Genomic DNA, 16,659 nt, shown 5'->3' with positions numbered 1-16,659 from the left:
CCCTAACTGCTCTTAGGATCCAGAACAGGTGATACAAATAGAAACCTATGGAGTAATCATAGGGAAGAATGCACATCTGTCTTACTTATAGGTGCTTTTAAGACATTTAGCAACAACAGACTTTTTTACTAGTAATCAGGTAATTGTCATCTGGAATTGATTCTACTTTTAAAATGTTGTTTGGAAGCATTTATTTCCATGCTGCAACTTTGTTTTTACTTTTTTTAAGCTTATCAAATATCATTCCTCTCTCAAATCAATATTCAGTTAGCTGTTCACTTCAATTTTCATAATAAAAGTCAATATTAGCTCTAGCACAGATTTATTTTCTTGAATCAATAAACCAGTGTGTGGCAGTACATATTTTAACAGGAGAGCAGCTAGGATTGCAGGGGGTTATTTTTACTATATCATCATGTGGTGTCTGGGAGGCAAACTGTTAAAAAGAAAGCTTTAAGAACAGAAAGGAAGAGTTACCTGGAAGGTCACGCATCTGTTGGAACCATTGAATATTATTGTGTTTCTTACCTGTAAGATCCCTCTAGAGCAAAAAGTTGTTTCTTAATTCTGTTGGAAGGGAACTGTGATTTCTGATGTATGATTAGATTACACTACCAGTACTTCTTTTTTCTTCTGACACTTAGTAACAAAATAAGGCATCACCCTTCTGTTACAGTTGGGGCACCTGGAGATCAGTGGTCGTACTTTTGGCATAGCTCCACTTCTACTGAAGCACCTAAATTAAAAGTTCAGGGTTTTGCAACAGCTCAGCTTTTGTGATCAGTCCTCTTCACCTGAAAAATATGCCATGCTCTGTTTTCTCAGTCTATTGCCATGCTGAGTTAAGTTTGCAACCCTGTAGTTAAGCTCCCAGTTTTTTGGTAGAACCATGAAACATTGTGGGATTTCTTTTTCAAGTAAAACTATTTTTGAGTCCCAGATGTTTCCAGACTCATATTAACCTATCCTGACTATGGAGAAATGCATACTTACTTGGTGGGTTATTGCTGTTGCTGTTGTTCTCATTATTGTGCATTACTATACATACTCACCTGATACTGTTAATTATTATAAGGTGCATACCAGTTGTGAGGAACTACTTGAAAATTAAGAAAGTTGGATGTGCTCCAAGAAACTTCTTTTGGGGTCCACAGTCTCTGATTGATTATCTTTTCATTTGATAACAGTTCTATTCCTGCTACAACTACTGAACAGGCTGTGGTGATAGACCTGAACAGCATTGGCTCTGGAGGAAGGACTTGTATATACTGATGTATTGTCAATATCTAAGGCAGCAGAGCTTTGGGTTATAGAGAATCCATAATCTCACAGAGTTTTGTGCATATTGCAGATATAGCACTTAGAGCTTTTTCTCCCTGAAATGGTTTTTCTTTTTTTTTTTTTTTTTCAGTGGATTTCCCCCTCTGGTTAGAGGAAAGCTCAAGAAATTAAATTTTAACCCTAACAATCAAAATCTCCCTAAAATCAATCTTGCATTTTGAAAGCTGTTTCTCTGGATTTTTTCATAATGGACATACACGCACATCAGTGTTAGACCAGTGTTAGCAGAGTTTCTTTCTCTCACATATTTTTAGAGGGTTTTTACCTCTTGATAAGAGGGATTTTGTGAGACATGATGCCAAGTGTCTTGGCTCTTGGACACCTACTGCAGATGTCTTATGCTTAATATGTTTGCAGTTTCTGGTTGAATAAACTTAGTGGGTTTGCAGGTCAGAGCAGGTAGGTCTTGCTAACCTGTCTCTCCAGTGCACTTCTGTGTAACTTGGTGGTGGTGGTTCAGTAGGAGGATCTGTTCTGAGGGAAATATTCTCCAGAAGTCTTTAACCACATTTTGAGAGAGCTTTTTTGGGTTGTTATTTTTCCTGACTCAGTTTCCTTCTTTAGTGAAGCAGAAAAGCTGACTGTTGCTAAGAGGGTTGAGAATGAGGGGAAGCTTTCTCTACAGTGTATCACTGCTCACTTGAGCCAGGATTCTGCATCTTTTTACATGCAGCCTTTCAGCAGAGCCACGCAGGCATTCACTCTGGTAGGACACATCTCTATCAGCAATGCAGCAATTATTCAAAGTCCATGAAAACACAAACAGAAAGAAGCAAAGGGCATCATTGCTGTTTGCTGAAATTCTGGTGTGTCTCAGAGTTCAGTCGTCTGGAGTTGATGGAATGGAGATGAGAACTGGTCCTCAGTCCAGAAGTGTGTTTTGCTACAAGTGTTTTCCAGCATCACTTTTCTCCTCTCTCAGTGCACTATATTTGATCTTCCGCTGTGAGACAGGCAAGACAATTAGAACTGTGATGCTATGATAATGAGTGCACAGAGATGGTAGCAACCTCTATATTTAGGCTGCCTTAACATTTCCACTCTAAAGTAATCACTCAAGCTCTCCTAAGTACTCTTACTCAGCCACTGTTGGCAGCAGGCATTGAATGCAGCCTCAGATACAGTCTTGGGAATTAGATGTTCCTCTCTGAAATTTTGCTCACGTCTGTATGAGTTACAAGGCTTTTGAAAATTGTCGTTCCTCTTCTCTCCCTGGCTGTAAAAATAACCTAATGTGTGTGTGTTCTGAATCTGGGCTCAAAATGGTGGTTGCAGTGGTGAAGCTGTATGGGAGCTAGCATTAGGAGCATTGGGGAGGGGACAGACCATGGACACATTCCCCAGCTGCTATTCCAGATGTGCCATTAGAGCTGTTGGATTAGCACAGCACTGGGCTCACGTGGCTGCTGTGGACAGACTTAGACTGGGATCTTTGTGTGCACAGCTAAAGCACAGATGGGCCAGCTTAGGTTTCCATGTGCTGTAGAGGAGAGCTGTGTCTCAAGGACACTACTGAGCATTTTGTCAGAAGCCACCTCTTTAATATCCATCAGTCATCTCTTCTGAGGCAACAGGTTCTGATCGAGGTTAACTGTGGCTTATAGCATTGCATTCCTGCACTGCACCCTCTCCTCACTGGGAGCTGTTCTCACAAAAGCCGTTTATAAATGAAATTAGACATTTTGCTCCAGCCAGTACCAGTTTTGATATTTCCTGAGGTACAGATAAAGAGAGTTTCTTTTCCTTCTTCCCTTTTCCTTCCAGTGTACTAAAAACTAATTTTCTTAATCTCGAAGACACTGAGAACAGATGGGTCATCAGTCACAACAGTTTGATGTCTCAAACCAGCTACTAAGATCTGGATGAGCGCATGCATACTTTCCCCTTTTTCTGGCTGTAATCTCTCCCTGTGTGATATTTATAGCAGTGAGAAAAAAGATTAATTTATTTATTCTTCTAGTTTTTAGGAAATCAGGACTTCTAGTATTATTTCTGTTTCATGCTGTGTCATGAAATAAAAGTTTGTCTCCATTCTAAGCTTTTCTTTACACAGAAGTAGCCAACAGAGCTCTAAATTTTGGCTGGCTGCTGAGGTCAGGGAGGCAGAAATGCTTAGATGAAACTCTTTTATGGTTTATTATTCCTAATCTTTCATTTAAATTGGCCCTTAACGCGTAGGAGTCTTTGTGTTTTACAAAAAAAAAAAAAAATAGGATCATACATGTTTTTAACTTTCAAGAGTCCTGGTTCTGTAGCAGACTTATTAATGTTTAAAATCAGAAACCAGGGATTTAAGGTAAGACTACTGTTCACTTTATCTAGTATACTTTCCACTTGAAGACAGACCAAGCGAGATCATACTGACTATTGTCTTGTCAGGCTTTCAAAGCCAAAACAAAACAAGCAAATTAACTGAAGTTGGCTTTGCCAATCTCCTTAATTACTGCTAGGATAATGAGATCAGGTTTTCCCATTTTGACAGTGTCACCATGAAACAGGAGAGCTTTGTAGAATATTAAGTGATCTTTTAATTATGGAAGAACAGTTCAACCGCAACCCTAAAGTCATGCAAGCAAAAGGTCTTTTGATCAGCTGTTTGAAGGAGGCTTGTGGAACGGAAATTTCAAATTAGGATGTGTCTGCTATGAAATTAGCACTTGATAAATTGTAACCCACAAAAAAGTTGCAAAAAGGCGTTCCTCTAATTTGTTTGGTTTCTTTACACAGGTTGTACTTTAAGGTGCTTGGCCTTCAGCAGGGCCTGGCTCATGCTGTGAAGGCAGAGCTTATGTGAGCAGCCTGCATTCAGAGCCCGAACTGCTGCTCACAGGAACAGGGGTGAAATGACAGTACAGGGCTCAGTTGCTTTGAGTAGAAGCCTATGAATTACATTTTGTCTCAGCATCAGAACTGTTAAGAGCAGCCCCTCTTCAATACTTCATAGAGTCAGGACTTGAATGTTCGGAGCTGCTGCTCTGGGGCTGTGAGGCTGTTTCTTCACCCTGCCTTTGTGGAAGCAGGCAGGGACTGAGGGTGTTGCTCCACTGTCAGTAGGCTGAAAGTGTAGCAGCTCTTTCCTGTTCAGGGTTTGTCTGTGTGACAGTAACATCTAGAGGTTTAAAAAGGAATTAAAGCCCACTTTGCTAATGGCTGCATATAATGTACAGTCCTGGAAGAAGACAGGAAAGGAAATACAAACCCAGGCTGAGACTGTAAGCAAGAAACCTTTTTCTCTATGTGCAGTGCTTGGCAGATGATGCTCTGGCTTCTTACCCATCCCCTCGGAAGAACTGCATGGAGTTAAGAAAAGCTATTTGGGGTAGAAATCATTAATCTGTGAATAGGCTACATAAGTGACCAGCCATGTTTGGAAACTTTTCAGAGCATTAGCAATGCCACAGGAGCAAGATTGGATTAGGTGGGTTGTTACCATCACCAAATCCACTCTCACTGTTCATCACTTAAAACCAAAGGGGAGGAAAAATATTGCAGAATGACTGAGCTGTGACCACTGTGCCTGGATTTGGTTTTATTAATCCAGCCTGTGGATTTCCTGTTTGGAGTCTAACACAGAACTCAGTGGGAAGGCTGCGGAGGGGATTTTCTGCTCTGTGAGTTGAACATGCCATGCAGCTGCACAGGCCAGGTGATGACAATCCTCTGCTCTCCCTCCACACCTAAGCCCTTACAGAAGCCATTGCATGTTTGGCAGAAGACTTGGGTCTCTCTCAGTGCTAAGGCTAAGCTGCAGCAGCATCACCATGGAATGGGTTCTTGCTTTGTTCTCTCCTGCCTCAGTGTGATCTCTTGTGTTTCAGATCGCCTACGCTGCAGTGGATTGTGCCAAAGGACAGAATCATGACCTGTGTAAGCAGGAGGGGGTTGATGGTTACCCCACCTTCAACTATTACAACTATGGGAAATTTGTGGAAAAATATACAGGAGATCGAGGGGTAAGTGAAAGCAAGAGTCATCACCTGGTACAGGGAGCAAAACTTCCTCTGCCTGTCCTGCCTTGCAAATGAAAACTGCAGAGTGAATTTTTTCCATGCCTCTGTTGCTGTCTTACATGGATGAATCATAGTGTACCACACCCCTGTACATCTCTGCATTAGGAACACTCTTGGTCTATTTTTAGGAACATGAGAAGAGGAAAAAGGATTAGATTTGGTAATATTCTTTGTGTATTTTATTCTTTAAGCTGAAGGCTGTGATTGAATTTGGACTGAGAGAAAGGGAAGGGTTTATTGCATGTGCTGCTGGCAGAAATGCCAGAAAATACAGTGCTTAACTCCTGTCAGTTCTGGATCTCATGGACACTGCAAACATGTTACAGATCCACCAGGCTGCCAAATGGTGACAGACCATTGGTTTTATAGCCAGGACAAAGCTGTCCTTTGGAGACTAGAGGAAAGTAAATATCTCATTTGCCCTGAATCAGATTCACTCCTGGCACTCAGGATGGGAAGACAAATTGTGCCATCTACCTCTGGGCTGAAGTTTCATTCTTTTGTCCTGCTGTGGCCAGCTAATTATATGCTATGAGTGCAAGAAATGGGGGCAGAAATGGCATAATGCCTTCAGTGGTTGTAAAGTGCCTGAAAATAAGGAAGCAATTCAATTATTTGTGGGCCGCCTTTGTCGTAACCTCCTAGAGGGAGGTTACTCCTCAGCAGCCATTGATTGCCTGGGGTCTGCAAGAAAAACTTGGGGTCTTTGAGCCATGCAGTGGTTTTGAAAAAAGATTCTTGACTGAAAGTTATTGCTGCTGTTAGGGCTCAGAAAATTATATAGAAGCATGAATTATAAAGCCAGGTTCTGAGGTTCTGTGGTAGTCTTGGGGAAATCTTCATGGAGCTTTGCCTCCCAGTTTTCTTCAGCATACTTGGACTCCAGTAATTACCATTTTATGGTGCTGATCCAGCCGTTGTTATGGATACTGTGTTTAGTTCCAATTCTGGATCTTTTCTTAAAAGTAGAGATTGGTGCAGTAGCCAACAATTGAAGTAATATTTCAGCTGCAGTTTTTGCATTTCTAACCCATTCTTAGAGAAACAATATATGAAGGGAAGGCTCTGTGGTGGCTGATAAAAAGAATTTATATCCAATACAGGAGTGCTCTGAGGCCACAGAAGTTAGGAGATATTTATCCATATGCTGGAAAGTGGACTAACAAATCCCCTGACAAATATGCCAACCCTTTATTGGGTAAAAATTACCCAACAGGAACATCCTGGTTTCTCTGCTTATGGCTGGTCTGTTCCCCTTCCACCTCTCTGGGGACCCTATGGTCTTCTGCTTGTGCAGCATTGAATTGGGGTTTGTTATCTCTTATCATGATAATGCTGGAGGCAGTGCTTTAGCACAGTGCCTGTCATGGGGGCTGCTGATTGCCAGATGACTCCAGGTGACAAACAGCTGAAGCTTGTCAAATCATTTCTTTTCAGTGGAAGAACAGTGAATAGTTTTAGAAAAGCTTTTCGTTGTTCAGCCTTCTAAAAGTTTACCAGCCTTGTGGTTTGGTTAGAGTTTATTTTGTTTTGTTGTTCCACAACATTCTTTTAAGTCTTTAACTTCTGTTAGTTGCTCTCTACCTTTGGTATTTTCCCTTTTCATCACCAGTTTTGAGTGGTGTGTCCTGTGATTGTTTAAATGCAAAAATGATCAGATTGGGTGGGGGCAGTGTCATTTGCCCAGAAAACTTCAATGTTGGGGTACCAGTACACTGTGTATTCCAACACCCATCTGAGCCTTCTGAAATGCCTGAGCACTGTGTTCACAGCTTTCCTTGGAAAAGGAAAATGGTGGCATTCAACAGCCTTAAATCATAAGTTGTTGAAATACAGAGGTTGGCATCTAGATGACCAGGTTTGAAGTTTTTTTATAATAATTTTAATAGTAACTTGAAAAAAAAGTTATTTCAATCATTGGAATGTTTGGGGAAGGAGAAAAATAGTGATCAAAACTATTAGAGGATGAGTGGCAAATGTGTATATAGTCAACAAACAATCCAGTAACTGCTTTTAAAATGACACAAATAGCATACAAAAGCAGCTTGAAAATGTCTTCTGAGTGTTCTCAACAAAAAGGCATCAATAGCACTTCTAGTGACAGATTTTACCTTGTCCTATGAGTTTTAGGGACTTTTTCTCTGTGTCCCATCTCTTCAAAGTTTGACATGTGGGATGTGCATGGATATTTTCCCCTTGCAGTGGAGCAGCACTGGACTAGAGTATGGCACAATGAGGCAGTGCAGAAGCAGTAACTGTAGTAGTTTCTATTTTGCCCTGGGGTACAGAGAGTAAACAACTGCTCCTTAGTTTATATTCTGCTGGGATACAGAAGCTCAAAGTGTTCTTGATGCATTGTTTTGCTTTGTTGGTAAAAATATGACCCATATTTTTCTTCCTTCAAAACCAGGAGTCTGGATTCACCACTTTCATGCGAACCCTGAGAGAAAGAGATCATGAAAGAGTAGGAAAGAAGAAGGATGAATTATAGTTTCTGCCTCAAAAGAAGCTTTCCGCTGCACTGTGAATGGTTCCAGGTCTTTTGTTGATGCACCTGAGACTTCACATATTCTCAAGACAGAGACTTTTTTTTATAAACAGCCATGGCCATTTTGTACAATTTTGAAATAAAGTGAAACGACTTGATTTTTAAAAGGAAAATAAATTAGAATGTTGCCATAATGTTTTAAAGAAAACTTAGCATTTTCTCTCATGTTGGGAGACTATGCCCACTGACACTCCTATGCAATATTTTTGTAGTCTGTAGTGTGTCTGTAGGTGATGTTGTTTGTTAGGGTGAAATTTTTGTTCCGGTATTGCAGTACATGTGAAAAACAAAGGGGAGGGACATGGTTTGGTTTGGGTTTGTTTTGTTATGTTTTGTTAAAATCAGTGCAGGAAGATGGGATTTATAAGACACAGATTTATTCAAATGAACTTGTGACATAGTTATGTGTTCTTGACTGAGATTTGGGGGGGAACAATTTTAAGGTGCTCAGGGATAAATAAGGTATCTGAGTTAATGAAGACATTAACATTGACTAGTCCAGATCTGTTATTTTCATTTAAACCTCTCTGGTCTTTAAATCAGAATTGTTTACATACATTTCTAAAATGTATTGAGTCAACTAAGCCACACATTAAAAATTAGCAGAGCATGGGTGAAATCAGATTAAGCCCTCCTTCTTTGGCATCAATACTGTCAGTGTGTCTGTAAGTTATGGCAGGAATGACTATCTTACAGGGGTATGTGGTTATTCTTATAGGGTACGGAGTTTCCCTTCAAGTTATGATTGGGTCATAGCAAATATGTGTTGTAAAGTGTTATGTTCAACTGTTTTGAGAAATGCATATTACTTCTGGTAATGCAGTAATCGTGTGTATTACCTGTTTACATTCCAAAAGTTATCTGCATTTGTAGGAGGGATTTTTCCTTTTTGCTCCTTAAGGAGTTGCACAATCAATCTCTCTCTGACAGTCACCACTGTAAAACCTGTATCAGCAGCTGCTGAAATGTGTTACATTTTTGATGCTTAAGCAAAAAAAAGTTCATCTGGAGGTACTTCTGTCTTTGCAGGAGGGGAGAGGGAGGGACAGGAAGTTGTGATTCACTTTGAACTAAAAATAAATTTTAAAAAGGACAAGTATTTTTATCATTAATCAGCCTTGTTCAGCTTCTTCCCCACTGGGTGAATGACCACAGCTGGTGGTGGCTTAGGAAGAGCCGGTGCACGCGGGATGAGTTCCCACTGCCCGTGGCCTTGGGCAGCAGGGCAGGGCTGTGCTGGGTGAGGGTCAAACTACCCTGGCACCCCAGGGGCACAAACAGCTGATCACAGCAGAGAGCTGTGACCTGGGCCTGAAACCTTCCTCTTGCTCCTCAGTCTGCCCGTCTCATTTTCTTCTAGTTGGGATCTGCAGGCTGTGCTGAGGGGCTGTTCAGGAGGTGAATGGCATCTTGCCTCCTTCCTGGGTGTTTTTTCCTTCTCTCTCTTGCCCAATTAATGGTGCTGTGTGTTTGGCACCGTTAAGCTGCTGAAGCCATTAGTGAGTTTTGTGGAATACCAGTAGCCTGATTGGCCTTGTATGGTGGTCAGCTTGTTAACCATGACATCAATTGGAATGGCTATGGAGCTGTGCCAAGTATCTTCTCATATTAGGCACCTGATGAGCCTCTTCACCCAAAAAAATCAGCTGCCTGAGAGTACATAATATCATAGTAAAAAAGTAGCTTAATTTATGAAGTTTCTTACTCTGTTTTTTTTCCTTTCAATTAGCACAGTTACTTATGTTGTGTATAGCAGTTTTGCAGAAGATCACAATAATTCTTTATTTCAAGCTATCCTCACAAAAGTAGGAGGCATGCCATCCTGCATTTAGGAAACAATACGTATTGATGCAATTTGATCTCAAACAGGAATTCTTCTGCTTTTAGCAAACTATCAAATATGATCAGTCCAGAACTTGCTGCCTCTTTTGATCTCAGAGTCAAAGCAGCAGGCACTAACGAAATACAGCCTCCAGAAAATGTTGAGCGTCTCTGTGCATAGGCTGTGCCTATGTTTGTGCTAATTGGTGAGAAATGGAGACTTTTTCAAAAATAAGAAAGAAAAAAAATTATAGCTTGCCAATGGTGACTTCACTAGTCGGGATCATTCTGAATTATATGCTTTAGTAAATGTTTAGGATAAGACAATTGCACACTGTGCTTCAGACCAGTAATTCCTTACAGCTGGTTACACCATAATAAAATTAGGAATTCTCATTTTTCCCTTCAGTCTTTTGTCAGTTACTTCTTGGACTTGGGCATTCATTTTTTCTTGGCTAAAGAAAAAATGTGTTGTGCATGTGTTAATGCACAAATATAAAATATTTTAGAATAATTTACCTTCTGTTGCAGGGTCATGACTCATCTGGTTTATGGTTTTTGAAAAAAAGAGTTTTGAACATCATAAATGATTGCATCAAATAGCTGACAAAAGCCTTAGTTACTGTGACCTAGAGTGTACCAGGAACTCAGAGTTTTGCTTTCAAGCCTTTTTAATTAGTAGGCCAGGTCAGGATATCAGTCACAGTGTTTTAGTTCAGTTGCCTCCGGTAAAGCAAAAGTTGGTGTTTATGTTTATATTCACATCAGTCACATTGAAATTGAAATATGTTGTTATTTTTTACAAACTGTGAATGAAAAATATATGTAAGAGCTCTTATTTTGGGTATTTAAATAGTTGGTCATTTCACACATTCAGGCTTCCCAGCCTGTCGCAGTAGATGCGTAGCCCAGGCGTTCATAATCACACAGGAATTTCTGCCATGGTTAAAAGTGAGTAATCTGGGCTTTCAAGTCATGAATCATTTATCAGCAAGAAACTTAATTGCTGATAACAAATGGTTTGCAGTGAATCGGAGAGTCTGCTCTTGCAATTATGAGTTTGGTCTTTCAGTCTTTTTAAGGTGTGATTCAAAGGTCTTGGACATCCGCTACATAGTTAACCCTAAACAGATTAAATCTTATCGAGGAAGGGTAAAAAGCGTACACAGCAGAGAGGCTGAGCCAGAATTGTGCATCACTTTGTTCCCCAGTGTTAGCTTAAACAAGATATAAATAGCCCACAGGGCTGTGTTAGTCCTGCTGTGTGGTTGGACCAAGAGATGAAGGGCAGCAGGGCCAAGCATTTTGTGCATACTGGAATTTGGCGGGGAAATGGTTTTCCCATCTAATGAAAGAGCCTGAGATGCTGGATTTGTTTCATCCATCAAAAGGAGAGGAAAGGAGGGAAAAGTTCCCAGGAGAGTGAATGCTCTGGGATATGGCAAACACAGGTTGGGAATCCCAAGATGAGCATAAGCTCCTATCCCAGCCCCTGTGACCTCAGAAGATGATTTGGCTCTGTTGAAATCAATCTATCTCTGACCCAGTGACTGTGTCCTCACTGGTTCAAACCAGAGCAACTCCTCCAAGAGAGACTGGAAGAGACTTGCTTTCCAACCTGAGTCAAGAAAAGCAGCCTAACAAATCTCCATTACCTCTTTCCTCCCCCTGTAAAATTGCATCTTGGATCTGACAGTCATGTTGCCCCCCAAGCCCCTCCTAAATAGTTGCAGTTGAGTGAAAAAGCCTTGGGAATTTTTCTAAACTCCCACTCAGACCAAATTAGGTCCCCAGATTTTGCTAACTTAAAATCCTTCTGATATACATCTGCAAAAATAGATTGATATTACTGGTGAAAAAAGATTAGAGGTAAGGTTCTTGCAACATTTAATTTGGGAGTAAAAAAGCAGATAAAATTCCCATCATGAGTAAGCTCTAAGAGAATGCTTCAGAGAGTCTTGTTTCAGATGGAATTGCTTTATGGGTGATTTTGATTTTAGAGTCGAACTGCTTTTCAAAAGAAAAGTCAGGATTTGGTGACAGCCTACAGATGTTTTGTCTGTTTGCCTTTTAAAAAATAAAAATCAAAATCACTCTCCATATTCCTGATAGTGCTATATTACAAGAAAGAAATGTTGCCTACATGGGTTTCCTAGAATAACACTGAACCCCTGCCAACTGCATTTTACGAACTATGAAACAAGCTATTTGCTCCAAATACACTCACACTTGGGGGAGTGGGGACTGCTGCCCACGTGCACCTCGTTTCAATTTAATAGCTTGCTCTGGTGTGATTGGGTCTGTAATGGAACGCTGAGATTGCAGGAGTAAATTCTGAAAACTGAGAGGTGGGGGGAAAATCAGCTCTTATCAGCAGGTGTTGAGCACTGTAGCCAAACGCTGGCATTTCCTTTGCCTTTGGCAGCCCAGCATCCCTGAGCGTTCATGGCTCTGCAGGAACCACAGGAGTGCAGCCCTTTGGCTAATCCGGTTATGTACATTACTGCTGTGTGCTGGAACTGATTGGAAACCAGAATTTTTCCCATTAGTTTCTTTGGCTGGTCATAAGAAGATGCTGTGTTTTCTCTGCACATCCTACTTTTATTTACAGAGTGAAGAAGGAGGATACCTGGGTATCTACAGATGAAATGAAGCCAAATGCCATTTTTTCTGCTGGCAGCCAGTATTCCCGGGGACTGACCATTGCTGCTGAAATACTTCCTGCAAAGCATTGTCGACTGGCTTGGCTTTTGCAAGGTTTTGGAAGGTACTGTGTGATGCAATATTGCAAAAAAAATCTCAGTATCCAAGGCGGCAATTTCCAACTTCCTAGGAGTTAAGCTGAAGTGTAAACTCTGTTCATCAGCCCAGTGTAGCTGGTTTTGAGACAGAAAAAAAAGATGGTCTGTTAGCCCAAAATTTAGGAAATCACAGCTCTAATGCTGGCCCATGGGATGTCTCGGTGTTTCCACACACCTGCCCTAGTGCTTGGTTGGTAAGATTCCTGCCCCTGGAAGTCACGTCCTGCCCAGAGCACTCACACTGCTGCAGGGAGACAGTGTTCCTTAAGGAACAGTTATTCTGTGTTTGCTTAGAAAGCATAATAGTGCTAATTATTCTCATTAGCTTTGAGCCACTAATAAATTATCTTTCCTATTGCTCTTCCATCACTCAGTAATGAGAATCATTTAGCCAGATTTTGCAGATACTGCTTGCTCCCTCTCTACAGCATGATTCCCTGCAAGCATTCATCATAGGAAAAGAGCTACGTGAACAAAATCTTTTCAAATTAGTCTCTGGTGCCCCAGTTAAGTGGGTGTCTACATCGCAGGCATGCAGAAGAGCCTTCTTCATTAATATGTGCAATTCTGTGCGAGCTGATTAGCTCTTGCAGCTCATTTGATAGCAAATGTGTAAATCCGTCACACTCTAAATGCCAAATATGTGCACAGCTAAATTATGGAGAAGTAAGAAACTGCAAGAGTTGGGAGTCTTTATTTGGAAAAAGAGGTCCTTATCCCATGCATTAAATTGGAGCTCTGGGTTTATCTAGAGCATTAGTCACTCCTCTGCTTTGTCATTTTACTGCTGGCAAAAGGAATAATTCTTCATGTCATGTTGCTGGTCCTTTCAGGATGTGTGGGTGTTTAATTTGGTGCCCAACATTTGTAACAGACATCTGGTATCCAGCCTGAGTTCCCTGAAGACAGTAGTCACAGCACAATGCCGTCTTCCTTGTGCAGGACAGGAAACCAAACTAATCAGTTACAACTATGTATTATTAATAATGCAGTTACCATCACTTCTCTTGTTCTTTTGTGTTTGTAAAAATATCATTAAGAAAAGGAGGGGGATGAAATTGTTTTTTTTTGATGTCCATGAGTTTTAGGCAGGGCAATGCTGCACAGTGTAATTAATACTGTGGTGTATCTGCCAGCACAAGGGAAGCACTAAAGAGTCACCTGTCAGCACGGAGGGGTTGGTCTGCTGCTGCAATACAAGTGTAGCCTTGAGGGCTCCTAATTTATGCATGTTTTTCCTCCTTTCCATGCCAAGTAGCTGCAGAGCCAGCCCAGCCTCAGGGCCTGGACACACCAGCTCAGGGCAGCCAAGCACCCTCTGTTTTATTTTCTCTCAGCACGAAGAAAAATCACAGTGTGAACCTGGCCTGACCTCCAACATATTTTGGCATTACCTTCTGGGCATACAGGCTGGGGGGAAAAAGCTTCCCACTTCCCCAAAGTTCTGGCGTGGGAAGCTGTATTTCTCCAAGCTGAGCATAAACTCTCCAGAGAGCATTTTGTAGGAAAATGTGAAGAACAGTAATGGATCTCTGATCTGTAGCCACCAGGCTGATGGTAAGGGTATGCTTTTTACTATATGCCACCCCACAAGCATGGAACAGGATAAGCACATCCAACATTTCCTACTGCATCCCCAAAAGTACTGAGACCTCTCCAAGGATGTTAGGGTTTGCTTGCCAAGAAGACAGCTCTGTGTTTGTCTCCCCTGCAGTGGGTGCACAGTCCTCCCAGGGGCAATATGGATGAGAGGCTCTTTCTTTTCCCTTTTCACAGAGGGACAAGCAGCCTTTAAGGCAGATTTTCCCTGATCCAGTGGGAGATGAATGGGGCCACAGGAGAGCTGCTGCAGAAATGCAGAGATGCTGCATAAGGCTGCCTGGTTCCATGCAATTCCCTTTGGACTCTGGGCTCCACCACACCTTCCACCTGCAGTACACCACAAAAGCATTGTCACTGCTCACCTTAAACTTAACTCTCTGCCAAAGCTTTTCTTAGGCAAAAGAGCAGCACAAGAGGAGGGACTGCAGAAATCAAAGAAGCAGAATTCACCGTGGGATAAAGTCATGTCTCTCTGGCAAGGTACTGTAGTATGAGGTGCATTAGATATATTTTGGATGGATGCATAATCCTAATTGTTGTGTATTGTTTGTGTTGTAGTCCCAAGATTCAAGTCCTCATTATTCTAGATGCTGTACAAATATATAAGAGTCTGTCATGCATGGAAAGGCTTTTATTATGTAAATAGTCAGGTTGGGAAAAAAGAAGTAGTGTTATCTCTGTTTTACAGATGAGGCAGTGAGACAGAAAAAAAAAACCCCAACAAAGCATTTTGCCCAAGGACACACAAAGTCTGTGGGTCAGCAGTGGACTTGAAATTCCAGTCTTGATTTCATTTCTTACTAGCTGTTCTTTCCATTTGTGTACTGCCCACAACATAATTAAAATTAAGCACAAAGAAGACAACACTCTGTGCAATTTGTCTCTATCTGAAACAATCATCCAGCACCTCTCAGCCAAATCCTCCTCAACTCTTCTCTGTTTCTTTAAAACCTGTATTTCTGCCACGGCCAACGCCTGTGATCACCATACAAGTCACTGTACATGTTGTCCTCTGATTTTCTGCAACATGTATCAATTAACTATAAAGCTGTTCAGGAAAAGACCTTGTTGTATGTGGGGGCTGTGTTTCAGTTGGACCAGCCTGCCAAATTTGTATTCCAATTCTTTTAAAAACTGATACTAACACTATTTAGAACAAAAAAAAGACTGCATATACATTTCTGCTGGGAATATAGAGTTAACCAATCTATAACTGCTGCTCAACACTACCTGCTAGTCAAAATTGTATATTGCTTTAAATAACTAATCTATACCAAAGACAAATAAAACATGGATTTTTCACTGAAAAAGTACAATATATTTTGTTTTGTAATATTTTATGTCAGGCTTTTGGAAATAATGTGGGAGGAGAGCATTGTAAAAGTAGTGACAGTCACTGGAAAACAGAATAAAATGGAATGGGTATTTACCAAGGCTAAATAATATCAAACTAATTTGATAGGTTTATTTGATAGAGTAATTAATTAGCTAGACAAAGAGGGAAATGTGGCTGTCGACCTGAATAAAATAGCTGATGAGGAGCTATTTTATAAATTTATAAATATAAATTTATATCTCCTGCATGAAGTCTGAGATTTATAGAGGAACTGCAAGACAGACACAGTGTTGGAAGATGAGAAGCTGAACTCTATTGAAAGAGAATTATTCAGAGCTTCTAAATGATAAATCTTAAGACTGATTGTTATTATTTTCATCAGTGACCTATTTGGAAAACAGTGGTGTGTGACCATAAAAATACAGTGAAGTTAGGAGGTATCATCAGTGTAGAGAAAGTTCAGAATATCACACAGCAAGAGCTGAATGTCCTGGAAAAGCAAAGCCACAGAAGTAGTAAGGGAGGTAGCAGCAGACAAAATTCTGCAGGAAACCTCCAATGACACTGAAAGATTTCATGTTTCAGTACAGCATGGGCATGGAAAATGCAACTGAAATTCTAAAATGCAGTAGGAGACACATCCTTGAATAAGAGCCTGGTAAGATTTTGTTTGGAATAAAACACATTATTCTGACTGTTTCAAAGAAAGCTGTGTTCTTAATGAAATGGGTACAGCAAAGGGCTGCTAAGAAAACACTGGAGAACCTTTCATGAAAGGACAGGGCACACAGGGGGCTTGTTCAGCCCAGCATCTGAAGAGTGAGATGTGGTTTGACTGCTTTCTGTAAACACATCAGGTAGGGGGGATATTAAGGGTAGAGCATCTGCGTGTATGAGCAAGTAGGTATAAATTGGCCATGAATAATTTAGACTATCAATTAGGTGTTCTTTATCCACCTGCATAGTGAGGGTATAAAAGTTATAGGGATGAAACCATACATAGCTTTTCGTGAAGCTTGCAAAATGTATTAAATGGACCGTGTGATCCAGTTGCCTACCTGGGGACTGGATTTGATAATCCAGAAAGTCCTGCCCATCCTGTGTCTCAGTGAGTTTCTATATTACAGTGAGCCACCACCTCCATCTTATAATGTTATTAGATATTACAGTACCTATAATCCCTTCAGTCCTAAGAAACCT

The 16,659-nt window shown here is 40.9% G+C and overlaps 1 protein-coding gene across 3 annotated transcripts in view; it reads left to right on the top strand.

The window, feature by feature from the left end:
- Nucleotides 1-8,998, top strand: part of PDIA5 (protein disulfide isomerase family A member 5) — a 97,349-nt gene extending 88,351 nt beyond the window's left edge. For all 3 annotated transcript variants that reach the window (XR_014956496.1, XM_021526076.3, XM_085584186.1), the window contains 2 exons: nt 5,160-5,294; nt 7,762-8,998. Coding sequence is in view for 2 of the 3 variants with exons in the window: in XM_021526076.3 (XP_021381751.2) it covers nt 5,160-5,294; nt 7,762-7,842 (216 nt within the window). In the remaining variant the exon portion in view is untranslated. The remainder of the gene's footprint in view (nt 1-5,159; nt 5,295-7,761) is intronic.
- The last annotated feature ends 7,661 nt before the right edge of the window (nt 8,999-16,659 follow it).

Source organism: Lonchura striata, chromosome 7, assembly GCF_050655825.1.
Source record: "Lonchura striata isolate lonStrDom1 chromosome 7, ASM5065582v1, whole genome shotgun sequence".
In the NCBI taxonomy this organism is placed as follows: domain Eukaryota; kingdom Metazoa; phylum Chordata; class Aves; order Passeriformes; family Estrildidae; genus Lonchura; species Lonchura striata.
The sequence above is the reverse complement of the archived record's forward strand: the minus strand, read 5'-3'. Positions and strand labels throughout refer to the sequence as shown.